At 37.7% G+C, this 21,868-nt stretch overlaps 1 protein-coding gene across 1 annotated transcript in view; it reads left to right on the top strand.

Moving 5' to 3' along the window:
- The first annotated feature begins 3,814 nt into the window (after positions 1-3,814).
- CCDC152 (coiled-coil domain containing 152) overlaps positions 3,815-21,868 on the top strand; it is a 64,454-nt gene continuing 46,400 nt past the window's right edge. Inside the window, exons 1-2 of the mRNA XM_047766328.1 lie at positions 3,815-3,901; positions 6,740-6,845. Coding sequence (XP_047622284.1) covers positions 3,815-3,901; positions 6,740-6,845 — 193 coding nt within the window. The remainder of the gene's footprint in view (positions 3,902-6,739; positions 6,846-21,868) is intronic.

Genomic DNA, 21,868 nt, shown 5'->3' with positions numbered 1-21,868 from the left:
TGTAGAAGGGAGACATATCCATCAACTGACTCAGGACTGAGAGAATACATTCATCCATGCTTTTATCTCTATCACCTAGCACAGTGACTGGTACTATATAAGCTTAATTTATGTCACTAGAAAAAATATGGATTATTACTTACTCAAGAGTGCTGATTCATTCATCAAAACTTAACCCAATGTGATTTATTCTTTGCTCGAGAAATAATTACTAATCTGACAGTCGCTAAGTGGTAAACCATATTCTAGAAACTACACGAAATTACCTAAGAAAGTATACAAAAATACCTAAGAAACTACATAACATTGCCTAAGAAGCCCACGGAGGTAAAGCTAGAGGAGGCGCCCTAAGGCAAGGCACAGGCGGGACCAGGAGTTGGGCGGGCCCATTGTTGGGGGAACGGCTTTCCAGGGAGGGGACAGCAGTCAGGGGAGGACCAGCACCAAGAGGAAGTGCCGAGGAGACGTGGGGAAACGTGAGAGACAGCAGGTAGCTCCAAACCTTTGGTCAGCAGGTTCGAAATTCCCACCTTTTCCGTGGATGTTCTTACCTCACACCTCCTCACAATTTCCTGGTTCGCAACAGGATTTTGACGCAGCCGCTTCTCACTGAGCATCTCGTTCTGCCACGGAGTTGGGCTCTTAGTTAGACACTGGGTTATGGGTGGAGGGAACTGGAGCCCCAGGCCTCAGGACTGAGGGTGAATTCTTGCAGGCGGCAGGAAAGGGAAATGGAGAAGTAACCCACCCTGTCCTCGGGCTCCAAAAGAGAGCGGGCTCCTAACTAGGGCGGGCCTGACTCCAGGGCCCTGACTCAGGAGGAGGTCACAAGAGAGGGTAGGGCTGCCACCTACTATGAGAATTGTTCAATTGGGGGCCATGAAGGTCACAAGTCAGTACCTGCTTCTCACCAAGAATTCGGCAAGCACCAAATCAGCTAAGAAAACCCACCCAAGAAATCCCTAAGAGGAGTTCCCATTGTGGCTCAGTGGTTAACTAACTGAACTAGTATCCATGACAACTCGGGTTTGATCCCTGGCCTTGGATCAGTGGGTTAGGGATCCAGCTTTGCGGGGAGCTGTGGTGTAGGTCTCAGATGGCTCCAATCTCACCTTACTGTGGCATGGGCTGTCAGCTATAGCGCCTATTCCACCCCTGGGAACCTTCACATGCAGCGGGTGTGGCCCTAAAAAAAAGACAAAAGACATAAATCCCTAAGAAAGCCCACCTTATCGGCAAGAAGACTGACTATTCCAATCAAAAAGATCTTGACCTCGTCTCTCATGGGGGAGAGACAAGGGCAATGAAGGCAACTAAGAACAATCCCATGGTTTGGCCAGTGTGACAAAATGGATAGCATGCAATAATAACCAATGGAATATTAGTGAAGGCTTTATAAGGAAAAACAACTAAGGGTCTCATTAGGGGGAAGTAGATGAGATAAAATCAGGCTAGAATTAAAATGAATTTAGTTTAGGAGCCAGGTTCTGAAATAGACCCTAGCAAAACCTTTTTTATTTAAAATGTTAGGGAGAGAGTTCCCCTCCTGGCTCAACGGAAAAGAACCTGACTAGTATCCATGCAGGTTCCATCCCTAGCCTCACTCAGTGGACAAGGATCTGGAGTTGCCCTGAGAAGTGGTGTAGGTCACAAACATGGCTGGGATCTGACATTGCTATGGCTGGAGCATAGGCCTGTGGCTACAGCTCCACTTAGACCCCTTGCCTGGGAACTTCCATATGCCACGGGTGCATCCCTAAAAGGATAGATAGATCGATAGATAGATAGATAGATAGATAGATAGATAGATAAATTTTTTAAATGTTAGGGAGTTCTTTTGTGGTGCAGCAGATGAAAGATCTGGTGTTGTCACTGCTGTGGTTCAGGTTAGATCCCTAACCTGGGAACTTCCACATGCCACGGGCAAGGCCAAAAAATAAATAAATAAAATATTAAATATATTATTTATAAATAAATAAAATATTAGGGAAGAAAAAAGTTAGGAAGATGGATTTTGCTTTAACTACTTCAGATTATCCTGTAGACCTATTAAATAAAATAATAAGTATATTAAACAATATTATATTAAAAATAACATTATATTAACAATAACATATTGTATTAAACAATAACAATAATAAGCATAGAGTGATGATTTCTAAATTTCACCTCAAAAGGAATTTTACTGTATTTATCATGGAATGTTATTACAATTAGTCTCCTGTCTTAAGGATCAAGTTTTAACTATTTAAGTTTTACTGGTATATGTGATAGAAAGGATAATAATTCAATAAACTGAAAGTACATAGCTAAAATGCTCTCAAAATTAAAACCACTAATAGTCATTAACACAATATAATATTTAAAAAGGAAGCAAATAGAATTTCTTTATGAAGTAACAAAATGTTAAGCAATGTCTATATTTTGGTGTATCTCATTTTAAACATTATGTCCCAAAAATCACTTTGAGTAATTACTTTAGGAATTTTACTTTCACTTTGTATTACTTGTCACTGCCACTTTCATACACCAGGCATTGGCACATGCCCTTTCCTCAATCTAGAATGCCTAAATTTCCAATTTGTATTTTCTTCTTCCTCTTTGCTAGAGAAAAGACTAAAGGCAAGTGTCTCATGCTTTTAGACTATGTTAATCCTGATTCTTCTAGACAATCTCCCATCCTCAAATGTAAATTCTCGCATTTACATTTTGAAGAGGTCCATTTCTTCATCTTAACTAGATGAGTTTATCTCTGGAATTCTGCAGAATTTCTTATGATTGTTTCCATAGAACTAAAATTGAAACTCTTATTCTTCACTTTTATAGTGAGTTGGCTATACACAAAGGTATTTTTACACAAAATAAGAAAATAGAAATACTTAGTGATTGTTTTGAGCATATTACTTTCCATATGTCCTTTATTTACCAGACAGATTACCCTAACCCTAAATGTGAAAAATAGTGTATTTGTCTACTCGGGCTGCTATAACAAAATACTACAAACTAGGTGGCTGACACAGCAGATATTTATTTTCTCACAGTTCTGGAATCTGGGAAGCCCAATATTAAGACACCAGCAGTATTAATATCTAGTGAGGTCTCTCTCCTTGAGTTTCCTTCTCACTGTCTGCTCTCAAGGCCTATCCTCAGTTTGGGCATGTGGAGAGAGAGCAAGATCACACTCTCCTTCCCTCTTCTTATAAGGTCCTATCCCTAGAACTTCATTCAGCCTTAATTATCTTGTAAAGACTCTATCTCCAAATACAGTCACACTGGGGTTTAGAGCTTCAACATAAAAATTTTGGAGACAGTTCAATTCCTAGCAACAAGCAGACTTCCAGGAAATACAACAAAATATATATATATATATTGTAGCATGATAGTTCAATATTTTAAACATCTTAAATTGAGAATACCTATATTTAAAAGTCATGTACCAGATTTAGTAATGCATCAGATTTTAAGTGCAGCCATCCTGATAGCAAAGAGATGAGTATTGAACTGTGGTATAATTAGTTTTTTGTGTAATAGGAACAAATAATTTCTACATATGCATATATCATTGCACTAATTTTAGATGTTTAGAGAAAACTTGGCTGGAGTAAGAGTGTAAAGGAGTGGAGAAGACAATTCATTCAACTGTTGCTAACAATGAGGGTATAACATAAATTCTCTGAGTGCAATGGAGCTCCGGTGGGTGCTCCATAAGTGGAATACAGAAACTTATAGTATTGAAGCTATCACCACTATTATAGTGCTTTAGATTTTATTTGTTTGTTTGTTTTAACACTATCTACTTTTCTCTGGTTTAGATATGAATCAAAGCAGCGAAGGATGTATGAAAAAGATTGGCAGTGTGAATCTTGACAAACTTATAAATGACTTCTCACAGATAGAAAAAGTATGTAAAGATATCAAAAAATTGTAGAATATAAGGGAAAATGAAAAGCTTTTGCCAAAGGGAACAAAAAGAATGTACAAAAAATGACTGAGGTAAAAATAATGGAAGTGTATTTTGCTAAGCCCCTTCTCTCTCATTTTTAAAATCTGTATTTAAAATATATGTGGTTTTGGTTCACTTACAATAATACATTAAAATGTTTTGGGGGCAAAAGAACAGATAATTGATATTTTACTAAAGTTAAAAGGAAAATACATATACCCAGGATGTCCATAAACTCAATTTTTATGGACTAATACTCTAAATTTTTTTTAGGCTTTCCTGTTCTATCTCTTCCCTTTTTCTTCTCTTTTGCCTAAAAGCAACCCATTTGAAGGCCCCCCCTCCCCCGCGCTGTAATTCTGGACAAATTACATAGTAGACCATGCCCACAAATATATATTAGGTTTTCTTAATCCCCTCCTCTACCTGGGAGAGGAATAGGAATAGCTGTTGAGAAATGTAGGTGGATAAATTAAATATTTGGGAAGTAAATTTTTGAAGTAAGAGTAGCAGTGGGAGTAATAATACCTTTGTTTTCTCTCCTTTCCTTATCATTCTTCTCTATTCCTTCTTTTCCTCTGTGCAACCTAGGGTTGCCATAATAAAAGAATTTTCATGATGATAAGTATTTTGAAATAACATGAACTTTTTTTTAACAATGGACTTGTGTTTTCTTAACCAAGTGATTCTTACCAAAATAAGAAAAAAGGAAATAAGAAGCACTTTGGTGGGAGAGGAATTGGTACAAAGTACTTGGAAATTAATTTGGAAACGTCTCTCATATTCTTTTTTTTTTTCTTTTTTTTTTTTTTGGCTTTTTAGGGCCGCATGTGTGACATATGGAAGTTCCCAGGCTAGGGGTTGAATTGGAGCTGCAACTGCCAGCCTACATCACAGCCACAGCAATGACAGCTCTGAGCCTCGTCTGCAACCTACACCACAGCTCACAGCAATCCTTTACTCACTGAGCAAGGCCAAGAGTCAAACCCACATCCTCATGGATACTAGTTGGGTTCGTTACTGATGAACCACAGTGGGAACTCCATTTATACACTTTAAATAAGAAATATTGCTCATTTTTGATGTGATAATTGTACTGTAATTGTATTTTTTGTCATCTCAGAGATGCATAAAAATGGTAATGTTATTGATGAAATAATATAATGTCAAGGAGTTGCTTTCAGATAAATTCAGGAGTGATAATAGAGAATGGGTAAAGGTATAGGTGATATAAGCCAGGTCATGAACTGATGATTTTTGAAGGTGTTTGAAGGGTACGTGGCAGTTATTACACTATTCACAAAGATACCAAAGATATATGTTCAAAAATACTTATTCAGGAGTTCCCGTCGTGGCGCAGTGGTTAACGAATCCGACTAGGAACCATGAGGTTGCGGGTTCGATCCCTGCCCTTGCACAGTGGGTTAACGATCTGGCGTTGCTGTGAGCTGTGGTGTAGGTCGCAGACGTGGCTCGGATCCCACGTTGCTGTGGCTCTGGCATAGGTTGGCAGCTACAACTCCGACTCGACCCCTAGCCTGGGAACCTCCATATGCCGTGGGAGTGGCCCAAGAAATGGCAAAAAGACAAAAAAAATAAATAAATAAAATAAATTTAAAAAATACTTATTCATTACCTGTAATAGCAAAAAAGTGAGAACAGAACAAATTTTCCTCAGTAGGGAAATATTTAAATAAATTATATTCATGATGGAAACTCTATGCATAAGCAACTGTTAAAAAGAATGAGGTAGACCTTTATATGCTTATGTGACATTATTTCCAAGAAAATAATACTAAGTGAAACATCCAAGGTGCAGGACAGAGTATAATATGACCCTTTCCTATAATTGTATGGTCATAAAACATTTTGGAAACATATATAAGTGATTGTTAACCATAGGACTAAAGGTTGAACAGTTAAAAGAAGGGGATTCAGCTTAGGTCATACTTTTACTTTTCATAATTTTTCAAAGCTGTTAATTTGTTTTAACTTTTTACCATGTTACTCCTTAAATTAAAAATTAATTAGGGGAGTTCCCGTCGTGGCACAGTGGTTAACGAATCCGACTAGGAACCATGAGGTTGCGGGTTCGGTCCCTGCCCTTGCTCAGTGGGTTAACGATCTCGGCGTTGCCGTGAGCTGTGGTGTAGGTTGCAGACGCAGCTCGGATCCTGTGTTGCTGTGGCTCTGGCGTAGGCTGGTGGCTACAGCTCCGATTAGACCCCTAGCCTGGGAACCTCCATATGCCACGGAAGCGGCCCAAAGAAATAGCAAAAAGACAAAAAAATAAATAATAAATAAAATTTAAAAAATTAATTAGGAAGTTGGATTATTTAAAAATATATGCCAGATTTGGAGTTCCCGTCATGGCTCAGTTGTTAACAAACCCAACTAGTATCCATGAGGACACAGGTTCAATCCCTGGCCCCGTTCAGTGGGTTAAGGATCCAGCATGTTACCGTGAGCTGTGAGCTATGGTGTAGGTCACAGACGTGGCTCGGATCCTACATTGCTGTGGCTGTGGTGTAGGCCAGCAGCTACAGCTTCAATTCAGCCCCTGGCCTGGGAACCTCTGTATGCCATGGGTGTGGCCCTAAAAACAAATGACCAAAAAAAAATAATAATAATATATATATATACACACACACACATATGTGTGTGTGCCAGACTTAATTATTAGACTTTCAGATATTAAAAAGTTTGTATTTTTATTAGTCTTCATATCCGTAGGTAAAAAAAAATCAAAATAACAGCAATGATTTGGTCATGATATTTATTCTGTTTCTTCTGTAGAAAATGATAGAAATCAGTGGAAAGAACAACATACTGGATATGCAGTTGGAAAAAGCTAACTGTTTGCTAAAAATAATGCAAACAAAGGAGGTCTCAATTAAAGAAGGTTAGTCTTTGATGCCTGTAGAAACAATAATTCTAATGGGTGTGCTTTTTGCTACAAAGTGATTTTACATTTGTAAAATGTTTTAAATTCATATGGAACTTTCTAGACTACCATTTCATTTTATCGTTAATATAGCCCTGAAAGACAGATAGGACTGGTATAATTATTCCACTTCAATAATGAAAAATCATCAACAAAAGAAGATAATCTGAGGCCATTCAGCTGAGAAATGGCAAATCTGAGGCTCTGTCCAGACCTTCAAACACACAGAAAAAGCACAGTTGAATTCCTGCCTCATGATTATGCCAGAAGAAATTTCAGATGGGTCAAAAATTTTAGTGTTAAAAATGTTATCCTAGTCTGAAGCTCCCCTCACTTCTCAGACACCCATACCATGTGCTCTGCTCAGCTCCCAGCAGCCACCATCCACCCTTGGGGCTCCTCACTCTATACCTTCTCTGGGTGCCCCTTGGCCCTCAGGGAGCCTAGAAGCCTGGGCATCCAGCCTGGCAAGGTGCTACACATTGAGAAAGTGGCATTGCTGTGCAGCACAGAAGTCTGAGACTACACTGAGATAAATAAGCTACAGTGGCACCTTCACCTGGGCCAGGTAGTTTTGGACTTCCCATGCAATCAGTGCTGGGCATCAGGATAATGCCAAGAACAAAGACAGCCTGAATTCCCTGAAGTCAGTCGGGGATGGTCTCGCTTTTCCAGAAGCGTGTGGTGAATGGCACACAGAGGCACCTGCTCTGTGCCTTCCTGTGTAAGGCCTTGCCCTAGTCTACTGCAACGCCACCATGTTCCACCCATTCCAAGTTCATCACCTGGTCTTCACTGAGCTATATTAGTGTTGCCTGGAACTTGGGGAAGTTCATCAAAAGTGTGCCTCTGCCCAACATGGAAGCCCTGCTGTCTCAAGGGCCCAGCTATGCCTAGGGCTCCCTTCCTACCCCTGTTGCTTGTCACTCACAGTACTGCCCTCCCAAAGGGTTTCATCCGTGAGGGTATTTCTTCTAAATCTGGATTTAGTTACATCCAGTTACATGGAGTAACTGCCTGAAAACCTCCTTATATGGATGCTAGTCTTGGTCATCCCAGCCTCCCCTTTCCCAGATCCAGGCTCCTTACTAATGAAGTGCTGGGCATCAGAAAAAGAAAAAAGAAGAAGAAGAAGCCATATATATATGCATATAGTTCCTTGCTGTGCCAACTGAGAGGGCATAAAATCAACAATACCCCAAGTGTACCTAGCACTGAGATCTGGCTTCTAATACCATTTTATAATAAAAGGAACCAGAGATCCTTGAGGAAATGGCTGATTTTAAGACTTGGACAAGATATTTATGAGATGAGCCTGAATCATCTTGTATTAATGGAAAAACTTAGAAGTGCTCAAAAAGAAAAAAAATTCCTCAGTGATAGGGATACGTCAAAGGGATACAGGACCTGAGTGAAAGTTCTCAATGGCCAAAGCTGGAACAATTTGAGCAACAAAATACATAAAGTAGTATTCGTTTATAACACTCTCCACAGAAAAGAAACTCATGGACTTGGAGAACAGACATGTGCTTGCCAAGGGGGAAGGGAGGGAGTGGGAGGAACTGGGAGTCTGGGGTTAATAGATGCAAACTATTGCATTTGGAGTGGATAAACAATGAGATCCTGCTGTATAGCACAGGGAACTATATCTAGTCACTTAGGATGGAACATGATGGAGGATAATGTGAGAAAAAGAATGTGTGTATATATATGACTGTATCACTTTGCTGTATAGTAGAAATTGACAGAACACTGTAAACCAACTATAATGGAAAAAATAAAAATCATTTTTAAAAAACCCCAAAGTACAAATAAATATCCATAAGTACATACTGTACTGATAAAAATAAACAATTAAATAAATAAATGGGGGTGGGTGAAGAGATAAATCTCTGCAGAATTCCAAATAACTTGTATAAATGATTTGGCCTCAAGGAAGTATATCATAACACCACACTCATCAGTTGTGGGCCCTGTATAGTGACTTTCTTCCCTGTGGCGAAACATACAGAATGGAAGAGGGGGTGGTGATCTGACACACACAACCTAAGGCAAGCAATCAAGGTCAACTTGATGTCATGTTAATAGTACGTACCCTGGATATGATATGATGAAAATGGCACTTTACCTCTATGATCTTCCTCCCCATAACCTCATCTAATCATGAAACAGGCATCAGACAAATTCATATAGAGGGACATGCTACAAAATACCTGGCCAGGACTCTGCAAAACTGTTAAGATCATCAAAACAACATAATTCTGAGGAAACTGTCACAGCCAAGAGGACCCAAAAAGACTAAACTAAATATAATACGGTATTGTGGATGGCACTGTAGAACAGAAAAAGGACATTACCTGCTGTATAGCACAGGAAACTATATCCAGTGTCTTGGGATAGACCATGATAGGAGATAATATGAGAAAGAGAATGTGTATATATATATATGACTGTATATGTATGACTGGGTCACTTTGCTATACAGCAGAAATGGGCACAACATTGTAAATCAACTATACTTTAATAAAAAAAATTTTTTAAAAGGGAACATTAGGTAAAAATTAAGAAAATCAGGATAAAGTATAGATTTTAGTTAATAATGATATATCAACATTGGTTCCTTAATTGTAACACACATATCATACTAATATAGGATAGTAATAATAGGGGAAACTGGGTATAGGATATTTGGGTATAGGATATTTAATATCTTCCCAATTTTCCTGTACATCTAAAATTGTTCTTAAAAAATAAAGTCAATTAAAGGTCAAAAAGTGAAGCCACCAAAAAAAGTAGAACAGAACATAGGATTTTTTTGTTTTTATATTTTTAAGAACAGAGAAAGCCTTTGCAAGTATGGCATCTATCAGTGGATAGCTAGTTAAATAAATTATAGTATATTTATTTAATTAAATATATATAACTGATCAAAAGAATGAAGTAGCTTTATATGATATAAAATAATCTCCAACATATAGTAAATGAAAACAACAACATATACAAGAGTTATCATTTTTATAAAAATATATCTTACATGATAAAGGCCATATACAACAAACCCACAGCGAACATCATTCTCAATGATGAAAAGCTGAAAGAATTCCCATTGAGATCAGGAACAAGACAAAGATGTCCACTCTCGCCACTACTCTTCAACATAGTTTTGGAAGTCCCAGCCACAGCAATCAGAGAAGAAAAAGAAATAAAAGGAATCCAAATTGGAAAGGAAGACGTAAAACTATCACTATTTGCAGATGACATGATGCTATACCTAGAGAATCCTAAAGACGCTACCAGAAAGAGCTCATCCACGAATTTGGCAAAGTCGCCAGATACAAAAATCAATACACAGAAATCGATAGCATTTCTATACACTAACAATGAAAGAGCAGAGAGAGAAATTAGGGAAACAATCCTGTTTACCATCACATCCAAAAGAATAAAATACCTAGGAGTAAACCTACCTAAAGAGACAAAAGACCTGTACTCTGAAAACTAGAAGACACTGATGAAGGAAATCAAAGATGACACAAATAGATGGAAACATATACCATGCTCGTGGATTGGAAGAGTTAATATTATCAAAATGACTATACTACCTAAGGCAATACACAGATTCAATGCAATCCTTATCAAATTACCAAGGCCATTTTTCACAGAACTCAAACAAAATATTTTAAAATTTGTTTTAAAGCACAAAAGACCCAGAGTATCCAAAGACATCCTGAACAAGAAAAATGGAGCTGGAAGAATCAGGCTCCCAGACTTCAGACTATACTACAAAGCAACAATCATCAAAACCATATGGTACTGGCACAAAGACAGAAATATAGATCAGTGGAACAGGAGAGAAAGACCAGAATTCAACCCACACACCTACAGCCAACTCATCTATGACAAAGGACGCAAGAATATACAATGGAGAAAAGACAGCTTGTTCAATAAGCAGTGCTGGGAAAACTGGACAGCCACGTGGAAAAGAATGAAATTAGAACACTCCCTAACACCATACACAAAAAGAAACTCCCAATGGATTAAAGACCTAAATATAAGACCAGACACTATCAAACTTTTAGAGGAAAACATAGGCCAAACACTCTCTGACATAAACCACAGCAACATCTTCTCAGATCCACCTCTTAGAGTATTGACAACAAAAACAAAAATAAACAAATGGGACCTAATCAAACTTAAATGTTTCTGCACAGCAAAGGAAACCTTAAACAAAACGAAAAGACAACCCATAGAATGGGAGAAAACCTTTGCAGGTGAAGCAACGGACAAGGGATTAATCTCCAAAATTTATAAACAACTTCTGCAGCTCCATACCAAAAAAACAAACAAGCCTATCAAAAAATGGGCAGAAGATATAAACAGACAGTTCTCCAAAGACATGCAGATGGCCGAGAAGCACATGAAAAGATGTTCAACATCACTCATTATTAGAGAGATGCAAATCAAAACCACTAGGAGGTACCACCTTATACCAGCCAGAAGGGCCATCATCAAAAAGTCTACAAACAATAAGTGCTGGAGAGGGTGTGGAGAAAAAGGAACCCTATTACACTGTTGGTGGGAATGTAAATTAGTGCACCACTGTGGAAAACAGTATGGAGATTCCTCAGAAGACTAGACATAGAACTACCATTTGATCCAGTAACCCCACTCCTGGGCATCTACCCAGAGAAAACCATGACTGAAAAACATACATGTACTCCAATGTTCATTGCAGCACTATTTACAATAGCCAAGACATGGAAACAACCTAAACGTTCATCGACAGAGGAGTGGATCCAGAAGAGGTGGTACATATACACAATGAAATATTACTCAGCCATTAAAAAGAATGAAATACCAACATTTTTTGCAACATGGATGGACCTAGAAACTATCATGCTAAGTGAAGTCAGCCATACAATGAGACACCAACATCAAATGCTTTCACTGACGTGTGGAATCTGAAAAAGGGACAGACGGAACTTCTTTGCAGAACAGATGCTGACTCACAGATATTGAAAAACTTACGGTCTCCAAGAAGACAGTTTGGGGGGTGGGGGGATGTGCTTGGGCTGTGGGATGGAAATCCTGTGAAATCAGATTGTTAGGATCATTATACAACTACAGATGTGATAAATTCATTTGAGTAATAAAAATATATATATATATATATATTTATATCTTTAAACACACACAAACACCCTGTCCTCTATATTGAAAGATAAATAGCATCCTGGTAACAGTGCTTCCTTGGAGGGGGAGGGAAACTGGTTAGTTTTGGAGCAGAGATCAGTAAGATATTCACTTTTCACTAAACTTGTGTTTCATGTGTATGCATTATTTGAAAAACATAATCAAATACTTTTAAAAATCCAGTTATGTTTTCTGAATCTATTGGATGGCCTTTTTGCTGAATAATATACAGCAGAAGTGAAAGAACAAGTGAGAATGATGACTTAGAAAACAAAGTGTGTACTAATTCACTTCAAGAAGAAGAATGAACTACATGTATGATTGGACTTGTTCAACAATAAAGAATGGGATCTTGATGTTTTATTTCTTTCGCTTCATACCAGATAAAGAATTTCTTGGCCAGTTCAAGATAATATTGATACTGAGGATCAGGTACTATAAAAAATGCTTTTTATACATAATTGTATTTAGTATTCCCAACTGCTTTATGAAATAAACGTTAACACACACATTGATAGCTAATAGTAGAGCCTAAGTTTAACCTCAAAATATTTACTAAATTATATCATGTAAGCAGTAGCTTAATATTTTGAGCTCTAGTTTTTAAAGTTGAATAGGATAGTTTTCTTCAAATTGCATTGTGAAGTCCAACAGAAATGATAATGTAGGTAAAGACTTGCAAAGAGATTTAAAAGCTATTACTCTAAAATAGTGAATGGTATTCTACCAGATGGAGAATTCCTTATTTAAAACACTTTGCTTTGTTTAAAAAAAAAAAAAAAATGTGTTGAGAGAGCCACCTTGTGTTCTAAATTTGAAAATACACATTTTTGAAACATTCAGTATACTTTCATTTTCAGGGCTCTGTTTTCAATTCGCTGATTACCGAGGTACCATATTTCATGAATGCTGGATTCACGCTTTCAAAGGGACAAAGACAAGTGATAGCAGTGTCTATGTCTCCACTTTTAATTGTGGCAGCTAATACAGTGACATACATAAAGTAGGCAATGTCAAGTTGTCATTTAACCATCATTCTATTCCTAGGAAACAGCAAAAGGGAAGAAAAAAGAAAAAAAAAAGGAGGATAGTAGGAACTTTGAGTTGGTGGCAGGGAAGGTTGAGGGGAAGTGTGGAGGAGTAGAATCTTAAACTTGCATAAAGCTTTTTAACTTCTGAAAACTACTTTCATTTCTATTAGTGCAACTGAAAAAAATACACGGAGACTGAGTTCAGGACCTCTAACTGAAAGGCGAAGCTTTGTATTCACCCCTTGCAGTACTGGCTCTTTCATTCAGTCAATATGTTAAAATACTATTGAACACTTATGACATAGTCACCATGTTAGATGTAAGGAATATCAAAATAAATATGTCTTTACCTGAAAGTGTTCACTATCTAGTGGGAGAAATCATAAATAACTAAAATGTATTATAAACAATGGAGAAAAGCGATGTATACAAATTTTTATGGAACACAGAGGACAGAAATAGTAACAATAACAATGCTAAATATTTGTAAATTTTAAAAGTATTTTTTTGGGTTGTCAGAACAGTCTGATACATGAGAATAGTAGCTTACCCAGCGTGTCATAGCTACCAAGTAAAGAAGAGAAAACTCTAATCCAATTCCTCTGATTCCAAATTTCATAGTTCATCAACATATACTGCAATTCCTGAGAAAGTATTGAATTGAGAGCACAGGACTTGAAATGCAGAAAACCTATGTTCAAACCTAGACCTTCCATATAGTGTGGAATCTGGTCAAGTAACCAGACCTCTAGAGTGACTTCCTCCCTTTGAAAATCAGGATAATGATACCAACTTCTCAGTATTAGTTTGAATACTAATTGAGGTATTTTTTTTTCTTGTTATGGCCACACTTGTGGCATGTGGAAGTTCCCGAGGAAGTGTCCAGGCCAAAGGACAAATCAGAGTGGCAGCTGAGGCCTATACCACAGCCACAGCAACATGGGATCCAAGCCGCATCTGCCACCTACGCCACAGCTTGGGGCAACGCCAGATCCTCAACCCACTGAGGATCAAACCCGCATCCTCACAGCAGCAATGTCATGTCCTTAACCTGCTGAGCCACAACAGGAATTCCTAATGGGAGTAACATTTATAACATACTTAGTGTAATGCCTGGCAATGTAAACATTCGATAATAGTACATTATTGTACCTAGATAACTTTTTATTTTTAGATACAAATGCAGTATTTAACCACCAAAATAGATGCCCAACTAGAATGGAAACTAGTCAGTACTTCTCACTAATGCATAATAGCTGAATATCAGTCGTGGGCCTCTAAAACTGAAAGAAAGAGAATAAGTTTCAATGTTTATTAGCTATTAAGCCAAGCACATAAAAGTGAAATTGTTTAATCTTTCTTTTTTAAAACATTAAGTTACTCTTTCATGAAGTTTTCATCCTTATATATTTAGCTGTTATAATTGTAAACTTAAACTAGCATGACTTTTATTTCTTATAAGATGTGATAGCAGTAACTATCAGAGTCTTTCTCTGACTCTGTTCTTGCCCTCTTTCCAGGGCCTCTACTCAAATTACTCTGAAGAAATGCTCCTGTGCTGGTCTTGGTGGCAGCAAAGTAGTTAAACTCATAGACCTTAGTGCTGGACTGCTAAGGTTCTTTTTTTTTTTTTTTGTCTTTTTGTCTTTTCTAGGGCCACTCCCACGGCATATGGAGGGTCCCAGGCTAGGGGTCCAATTGGAGCTGTAGACGCCATCCTACGCCAGAGTCACAGCAACGCAGGATCCGAGCCGCGTCTGCAACCTACACCACAGCTCACGGCAATGCCGGATCCTTAACCCACTGAGCAAGGGCAGGGACCGAACCCACAACCTCATGGTTTCTAGTCGGATTTGTTAACCGCTGAGCCACAACGGGAACTCCTAAGGTTCATGTTGTACTCCTACCACTTACAACTCATAAGTGTGAATTTGGATAGTTTACTTTACATTTGTATATTGATTTCCTCATATGTAGAATGAGGCACATACTAGGACCAATGTCATAGGGTTAAGATGGTTAAATGATTTAATATTTGCAAAGCACTTAGAATAAAAATATGTTATTTTCACACCCCAGTTTGTCCATTTATTCTTTTCTTCCTATGATATTGCCAGTCATCAGTCAACCACTCAACAAATATTTATGGAATGCTATTAGGACCACAATTGTTCTAAATCCTAGGAAGAAAGGGCAAACAAAACAGAAAATAGCCCCTGCTATCCTGGAGCTTACAGCCAAGGGGACTGCTCAAAGTTATAGATGTTTCCAGTACTCTTGCTACCCATCAAATGTTTAGCTATTGCTGCTGATAACCAAGGGTATATCAAACACTAATATGCACATGTCAGGACACTAATGCTTGCAAAGAAGGCTCCATCTCCCGTTATACAAGAAGTCACTGGCACCAAAGTCGCTGATGCTTGTAATTCAACACAGTGAGATTTTATTTCTTTTACTGCTACTCCCTTGACCTAAGACTCGGACAAGAGGACAGGCTGGAGGACAGTGAGGAAGAAAAGCATTATGTTCTCCCAAATTACACTTTCTCACCAACTCTGGCTGTCTTTGAACAGAACTTAATGTACCTTGACTCACTTTCCTTGGGATGTTCTTTTATGGAAAATTCACTTGGACACATGCTTCATAGTTCTCTAAACATGTCCAAATAGGTCTTACTTCTAGTGTAGATGTTGCTAAGGCACATGAGGGGAATCCTTACCACCCTGGATTTATTATGCCTCAGAAAATTCATTACTAAATCCTGGAATGCATTTGACTTTAAGAGTGTTTAAAGAGTGATTTTAAAGTATTTATTATATCATTTATTTTGAGATACCTGGTTGCTTTGTCTCATAATTTAAAATTAAATATTATTTTATGTTAACCATTTCAATTTTAAGAGACTAATCCCAAAGTGAAAGCAAATAATATTAAAATAAATTTATCTTTTATGTTTTAGAATGTGCTACTCTTCATGATATGATAAAAGGGCTGCAACAGACTGTTGAATATCATCATAATTTGAAAGGTAAGCTGGAAAAAAATAAAATCTAAAAAAAAATCATATATTTGAGCACCTTTAAGAATAGAGTTTTTAGGAGTTCCCGTCGTGGCTCAGTGGTTAATGAATCTGACTAGGAACCGCGAGGTTGAGTGTTCAATCCCTGGCCTTGCTCAGTGGGTTAAAGATCTGGCATTGCTGTGAGCTGTGGTGTAGGTCGCAGACATGGCTCAGATCCCATGTTGCTGTGGCTGAGGTGTAGGCCAGTGGCTACAGCTCCAATTCGACCCCTAGCCTGGGAACCTCTATATGCCACAGAAGTGGCCCTAGAAATGGCAAAAAGACCAAAAAAAAAAAGAGTTTTTACATCACTGACAGTAAATCTTTAATCCAGTCTTGTTCAATTCACCGGTTAAGGGCGGGCTCCTTACCACTTAATAATACCTTTCTAAATTATTATGAAATAAGAAATGCCATGGTGAACAGAACAAATCATTGTGACAGGTACATCAGGGTTTTGTAATTGGTTTTAATAATTCTCTCTTTAGAAAGTTTAAAAGTATATATATATATTTTTTTTTTGTCTTTTGTCTGTTGTTGTTGCTATTTCTTGGGCCGCTCCCGCGGCATATGGAGGTTCCCAGGCTAGGGGTCGAATCGGAGCTGCAGCCACCGGCCTACGCCAGAGCCACAGCAACGCGGGATCTGAGCCACGTCTGCGACCTACACCACAGCTCATGGCAACGCCGGATCGTTAACCCACTGAGCAAGGGCGGGGACCGAACCCGCAACCTCATGGTTCCTAGTCGGATTCGTTAACCACTGCGCCACGACGGGAACTCCTAAAAGTATATTTATTCTCAGTTGTATTCTTGGTCTTTAATAACCCTGTGTTCAATTTTGAAGGATGGGTATTTCTAGTAATTATATGATAAGTATTCTATTCAAACTTCAGTGATAGTTTACTATTTAATTTTTGTCATAAACTAAGACCCTGTTTGTGTAAATGAAACCAACACATTCAGCTTACCTTATTTTTGCTAGTTATGCTAACCCAGTAGACCTACCACTGACAAAACTAACAAAGCAACCAAGTTTTTTTTTGTCCTGTTCTGGTTTAGCTGCAGTGCAATATCTGTGGGATTTTCCTCTGCTATACTGGAATTTAGACCAAATTGCCTTCAAGGTCTCTTCCAACATCAAATTCACATCAAATAAGAATTTTTCATCTTAGTCCTCTGCTTTTTATCACAAAGAAACTACTTTACACATGTAGGTGAGATATATTAGTGATCTTATATGCTGTTTATTTGATTTGACATGTTATTCCTTATTGTCTTTATAATGTCTTGAGATTTATCTTTTTCAAAGAATTACTATTAGTTCTTACTTTTTCCCCATTGCTTTACCTTAAAATATTTTCTCAGCAGTTCCCCTGTGGTTCAGGGGTTTAAGGACCCATCATTGTCACTGCTATGGCTATGATTACAGTTATGGCACAGGTTCAGTCCCTGACTCAGCAACTTCCACATGCCACAGGAGTGGCCAACAAAATACTTTGGCGTTCCCACTGTGGCACAGCGGGTTAAGAATCCAATTCCAGAAGCTCAGGTCACTGCTGAGGCAGTTTGATCCCTGCCTGACACAGTGGGTTAAAGGATCTGACATTGCCACAGCTGTTTTCAGATTCAGTCCTTGACCCAGAAACTGCCATATGCTACAGGTACAGCCATAACTTTAAAAAAAAAAAAAATCCTCAAGTGTTGAGGACACAAATATAGAAGAAACTGTACTAGAAGACTCCACACTTACATTGTCAGACAGTATTTGCAGTACATAAAGGATTCATTTTTTTCCTTCAAAATAGTATATTTAGATTATTGCCAGGTTGAAATTATATAAAAGATACAAAGTTTTAAAATGAAAAAATGAATTCATCTCATCTCATTCTCTACATTGTTCTCACTAATAGCCATACTGCAATCCTTGGTAATACACCACTGAAAGCTGTTCAGGATACCTAGAAAGGTAATAGATAGGAACCATACCACCTCCAAAGTCTTTTCTTTTGGCCAATTCCTACCGACATCTGATTACCATATGTTCCATAGATTTTCCTTTTACTTAGTTCTAGCATTCTGCTCATTTTTTCCCACATCTGGTTGGGGCTTTCATTTTTCTATGTCAGTGCTGATAGCTCAGAACTTTTCCCTTCTCTGACTAAATACAACACCTAGCTGCATTTTTTTAATGTGTATGTTCAAACCCGTTACAGGATTCAAATGGTATTTAATTTAACTCTTTCCAGGACTTTGTTCAAATAAAACATCTACCAGAAATTAAAGTTAAGTACTTGAAGCCCCAGAAAGGCAATTGTAATTCAATAGTGAATGTACGAAACATTATTTCCGTGTGAGAGGATATCAAATATTGACCAACAGTCAAAAGTACCATCTTTTCATATATATGGCAGTACAACTTTTTAAATAACCTTTTCCTAAAAATGGATATCCTATGGTGCCTCTCAGGAGGATGCAATGATTCATTGATTTCATTTTTCCAATGCTTCTACAGGCCCTGGTTTGGTCAAAGTGATAGATGTGAACCACCTATTTTTCACCTTTCATCCATTTGTTTGTCAAGATTTCATGGTTAATTTGCTTATCTAGGCTACAGAGTGATTACAACTGTCTGCCTCCCCAGAAAGTATTTCCTCTTCTTAATAGAAACCTGATTTTTTTTTCTGACATTCATTCTTCATCCATGCAACCATATCCCTCAGGGAAAGCTAATTACACCCCAGCTCCAAGGCTTCTGGAATAATTTTCCTCTCTTCCAAAAAACTGTGTTCTTCTGCTTATTGATAAGTCTGCATATAATGCCTGAAATTGTGGCAGACTCTTTGCTTTCAGCCTAAAATTTATGACAGCTTGAGGATAGCAGAAGAAAAGACTAAAAGGGCATGGTTTCTAGACAGCTTTATTGAGCTAGTGAATCATTCATTCTCTAAGCTTAAGAGTTTCTTCAACCACTGTGAGAGAAATGATACCTCCCTTACTCTTATTCATCAGTCTTTTCAGTAGCGGCTTATGGGCTGTGTAAAAGATGATCCATTGAGATGCAGAAAGAAAATAGCGGAATTCCCATTTACATTTATTTTTATCTAAAAATCAAGGCAAGTAATTTGATGAAAATTTAATAATGGAATGTTATTCCTTACTCATTCTGTGTGTCAGTTATGCATCATTTATGATTCACAAGATTCTTCTTCTCCCAGGGCAGGTGGGAGTTCTGAAACTAAACAGCTGCATTTTTTTTTCTGCAGTCTCAATGTTGACATGTACTACAGTTTATATTTACCTGGTTAAGAAGGTTTATATATTGCTACCTATAATCAAATTAATCCTCTCAAATAGGACAGTAGCTTGAAGAAATAAAACACATTTGACTAATAATACTAATAATGCAAGCATAAGTCAACAATAAAGTAGCAGAGCAGTCACTTCTACCATGTGCAAGTTCATCAGACACAGTCAAGAGTTAAAAATAAGGAAAATCTATCATACCTAATGAAATGTCAGCCAATGGTGGCCAAGTAACTGCCTTTGGGAGAAAATTAATCTATAGTAAGATGTTTTCAAATGAATATTTAGAAATGGTTCCATAATTAAGTGATTTGGGAGCTGAATATATGTCAACTTTTCACCTGCATGTGAAACTGGGCATAGAAATGCTAAGTTCAATAAAAATTCTTTAAACAATAATCAATGATTCCCAGGGATTTTGAACACTTTCGTTAAATGTTCGTTTTTAAAAACCTTTTGAGAGGCTGATAATAACAATTAACATCAGAAAAGATGGATTTTGACACAATTTCAAAAACAATCACTTTTGCCCAATTGGTGTTTGGAACTGAAAAATGGATATAGGGAGTCCCCCTTATGGCTCAGCAGTGAGGAATCCGACTAGCATTTATAAGGATGCAGGTTTGATCCTGGCCTCCCTCAGTGGGTTAAAATATCTGGCATTGCCGTGAGCTGTGGTGTAGCTCACAGATTCAGCTCAGATCTAGCATTGCTGTGGCTGTGGCATAGGCCAATTGCAGCTCTGATTCGACCCCTAGCCTGGGAACTTCCACATGCCGCAGTGCTGGGAGCCACAAAGTGGCTAAGAAGAATAATCCTGTGTGAGGCCTAACTGTAAGCAAAGCTACAGCAGAGGCTGAAGAAACTGAAGCTGCAAAGCAGTTTTGAAGAATCCCCCAGCTGATCCTGTTTAGTAAAAATTTCTGAAATATGATTTCCTCTTCTATTCTTGTGCTTCTTTTCTGTCTGATGCTTATGTGTGTTGTGAGTCATTCTTGGCTCATAATATAGGAACTTTCTCAAATTCCTGAGCTTCCACCCAAGTATGGGCCATTACTTACTTATAAACCTAAACCCTTGTTAAATAGGTTGAAAACAATTGAACCATGCATAAAGAACTTTCCTAAGAATGGGAAGTTTCCCTTCAAAGGAGTAATAGTAAATATTATGCAGAACTGCCATGTAGGCCTGGAGATTTTTGTTGGACTCTGGTCCGTCCCCATGGAGACAGATTAGGGGGTGGTTTGGGTGTCACCCATGGCCCAACAATTGTGGGTATTATAAGACAAGACATATTTTTTTCTATAATAAATGCTACCTGTTGGGACCCAGCAGGTGGAAATTATTATTATAATTGGCAAGATTTTTTTAATATATAAATTTTATAATTAATAAAGATTTTTATAATAGATAAGGTTTATTTAGGACAGTTTATGTTCGCACAACCTGCTATGGTTTGAGGTCAGCTTGACCTCGAAAGCAAGCCACGTGTGAATACCCCACTCCCTATCAATGGCTATTCATGCCTGCTAGAGGAGCACAATAGGTAGCTTAGGCAAGAATATCTATCACCTTATGCCAAATCATTGTTAAAGTAAAAATTAGATACCTATTATTCTGCTTGCTATTTACTTATTTTCTAAGAATAAAAGTACAGTTTGTACGTAATCTTCATTTAAAATCTAAAACTAAAAGAATAGTTTGGAATAATAAATTAACATATATTGTTGTTTGTATAATCATGCATAAGAGTAAAATGTGTAAAAGCTGATGCTCTCCTTTCAATAAACGGGTCATCTGCAGCACTTGCTGAGGGAGTTGGCTCCAATTCTTTCCACGCCTGTTTGTAGCCCCTCCTCCTGTTCGTCATCTCCTGGCTGCTGGGGCTGGACCCCAGCACCGCAGGTGGGGCCCAAAAAAAGCAAAAAAACAAATAAAAAAAAAAAGAAAGAAAAAAGAAGAAAAATGAATACAGTGGGTCCTCCATATCTGCAGGTCCTACATCCATAGTTTCAACCAACCTGGATCAAAAATAGTTGAAAAAAATTCAGAAAATTACAAAAATGTAATGTAATGTGTTATTAAAATTTTTTTTGAATTTGTCAAGGGCTAGTAACTATTTACTTAGAAGTTATATTGTAATTTAATAACATTTCTGTTGTATTATATATAATCTAGAGAGAAAAAATATACAGAAAATATATGTATTTTGTATGAAAATACCATACCATTTTATATAAAGGATTTGAGCATCCATGAATTTTGCTACTCATGGGGGTCCTAGAACCAATCTCCCACGGATACACAGGGATGACTGTCCAGTGATTTGATAAGTGCAGGCAGTGATACATTTGTTCCATTGAAACCAAGTATCAAAATAATCTGAATATT

The sequence above is a fragment of the Phacochoerus africanus genome, chromosome 1 (assembly GCF_016906955.1).
Source record: "Phacochoerus africanus isolate WHEZ1 chromosome 1, ROS_Pafr_v1, whole genome shotgun sequence".
In the NCBI taxonomy this organism is placed as follows: domain Eukaryota; kingdom Metazoa; phylum Chordata; class Mammalia; order Artiodactyla; family Suidae; genus Phacochoerus; species Phacochoerus africanus.
Note: the sequence above shows the minus strand (reverse complement) of the source record. Positions and strands in the feature narration are given on the sequence as shown.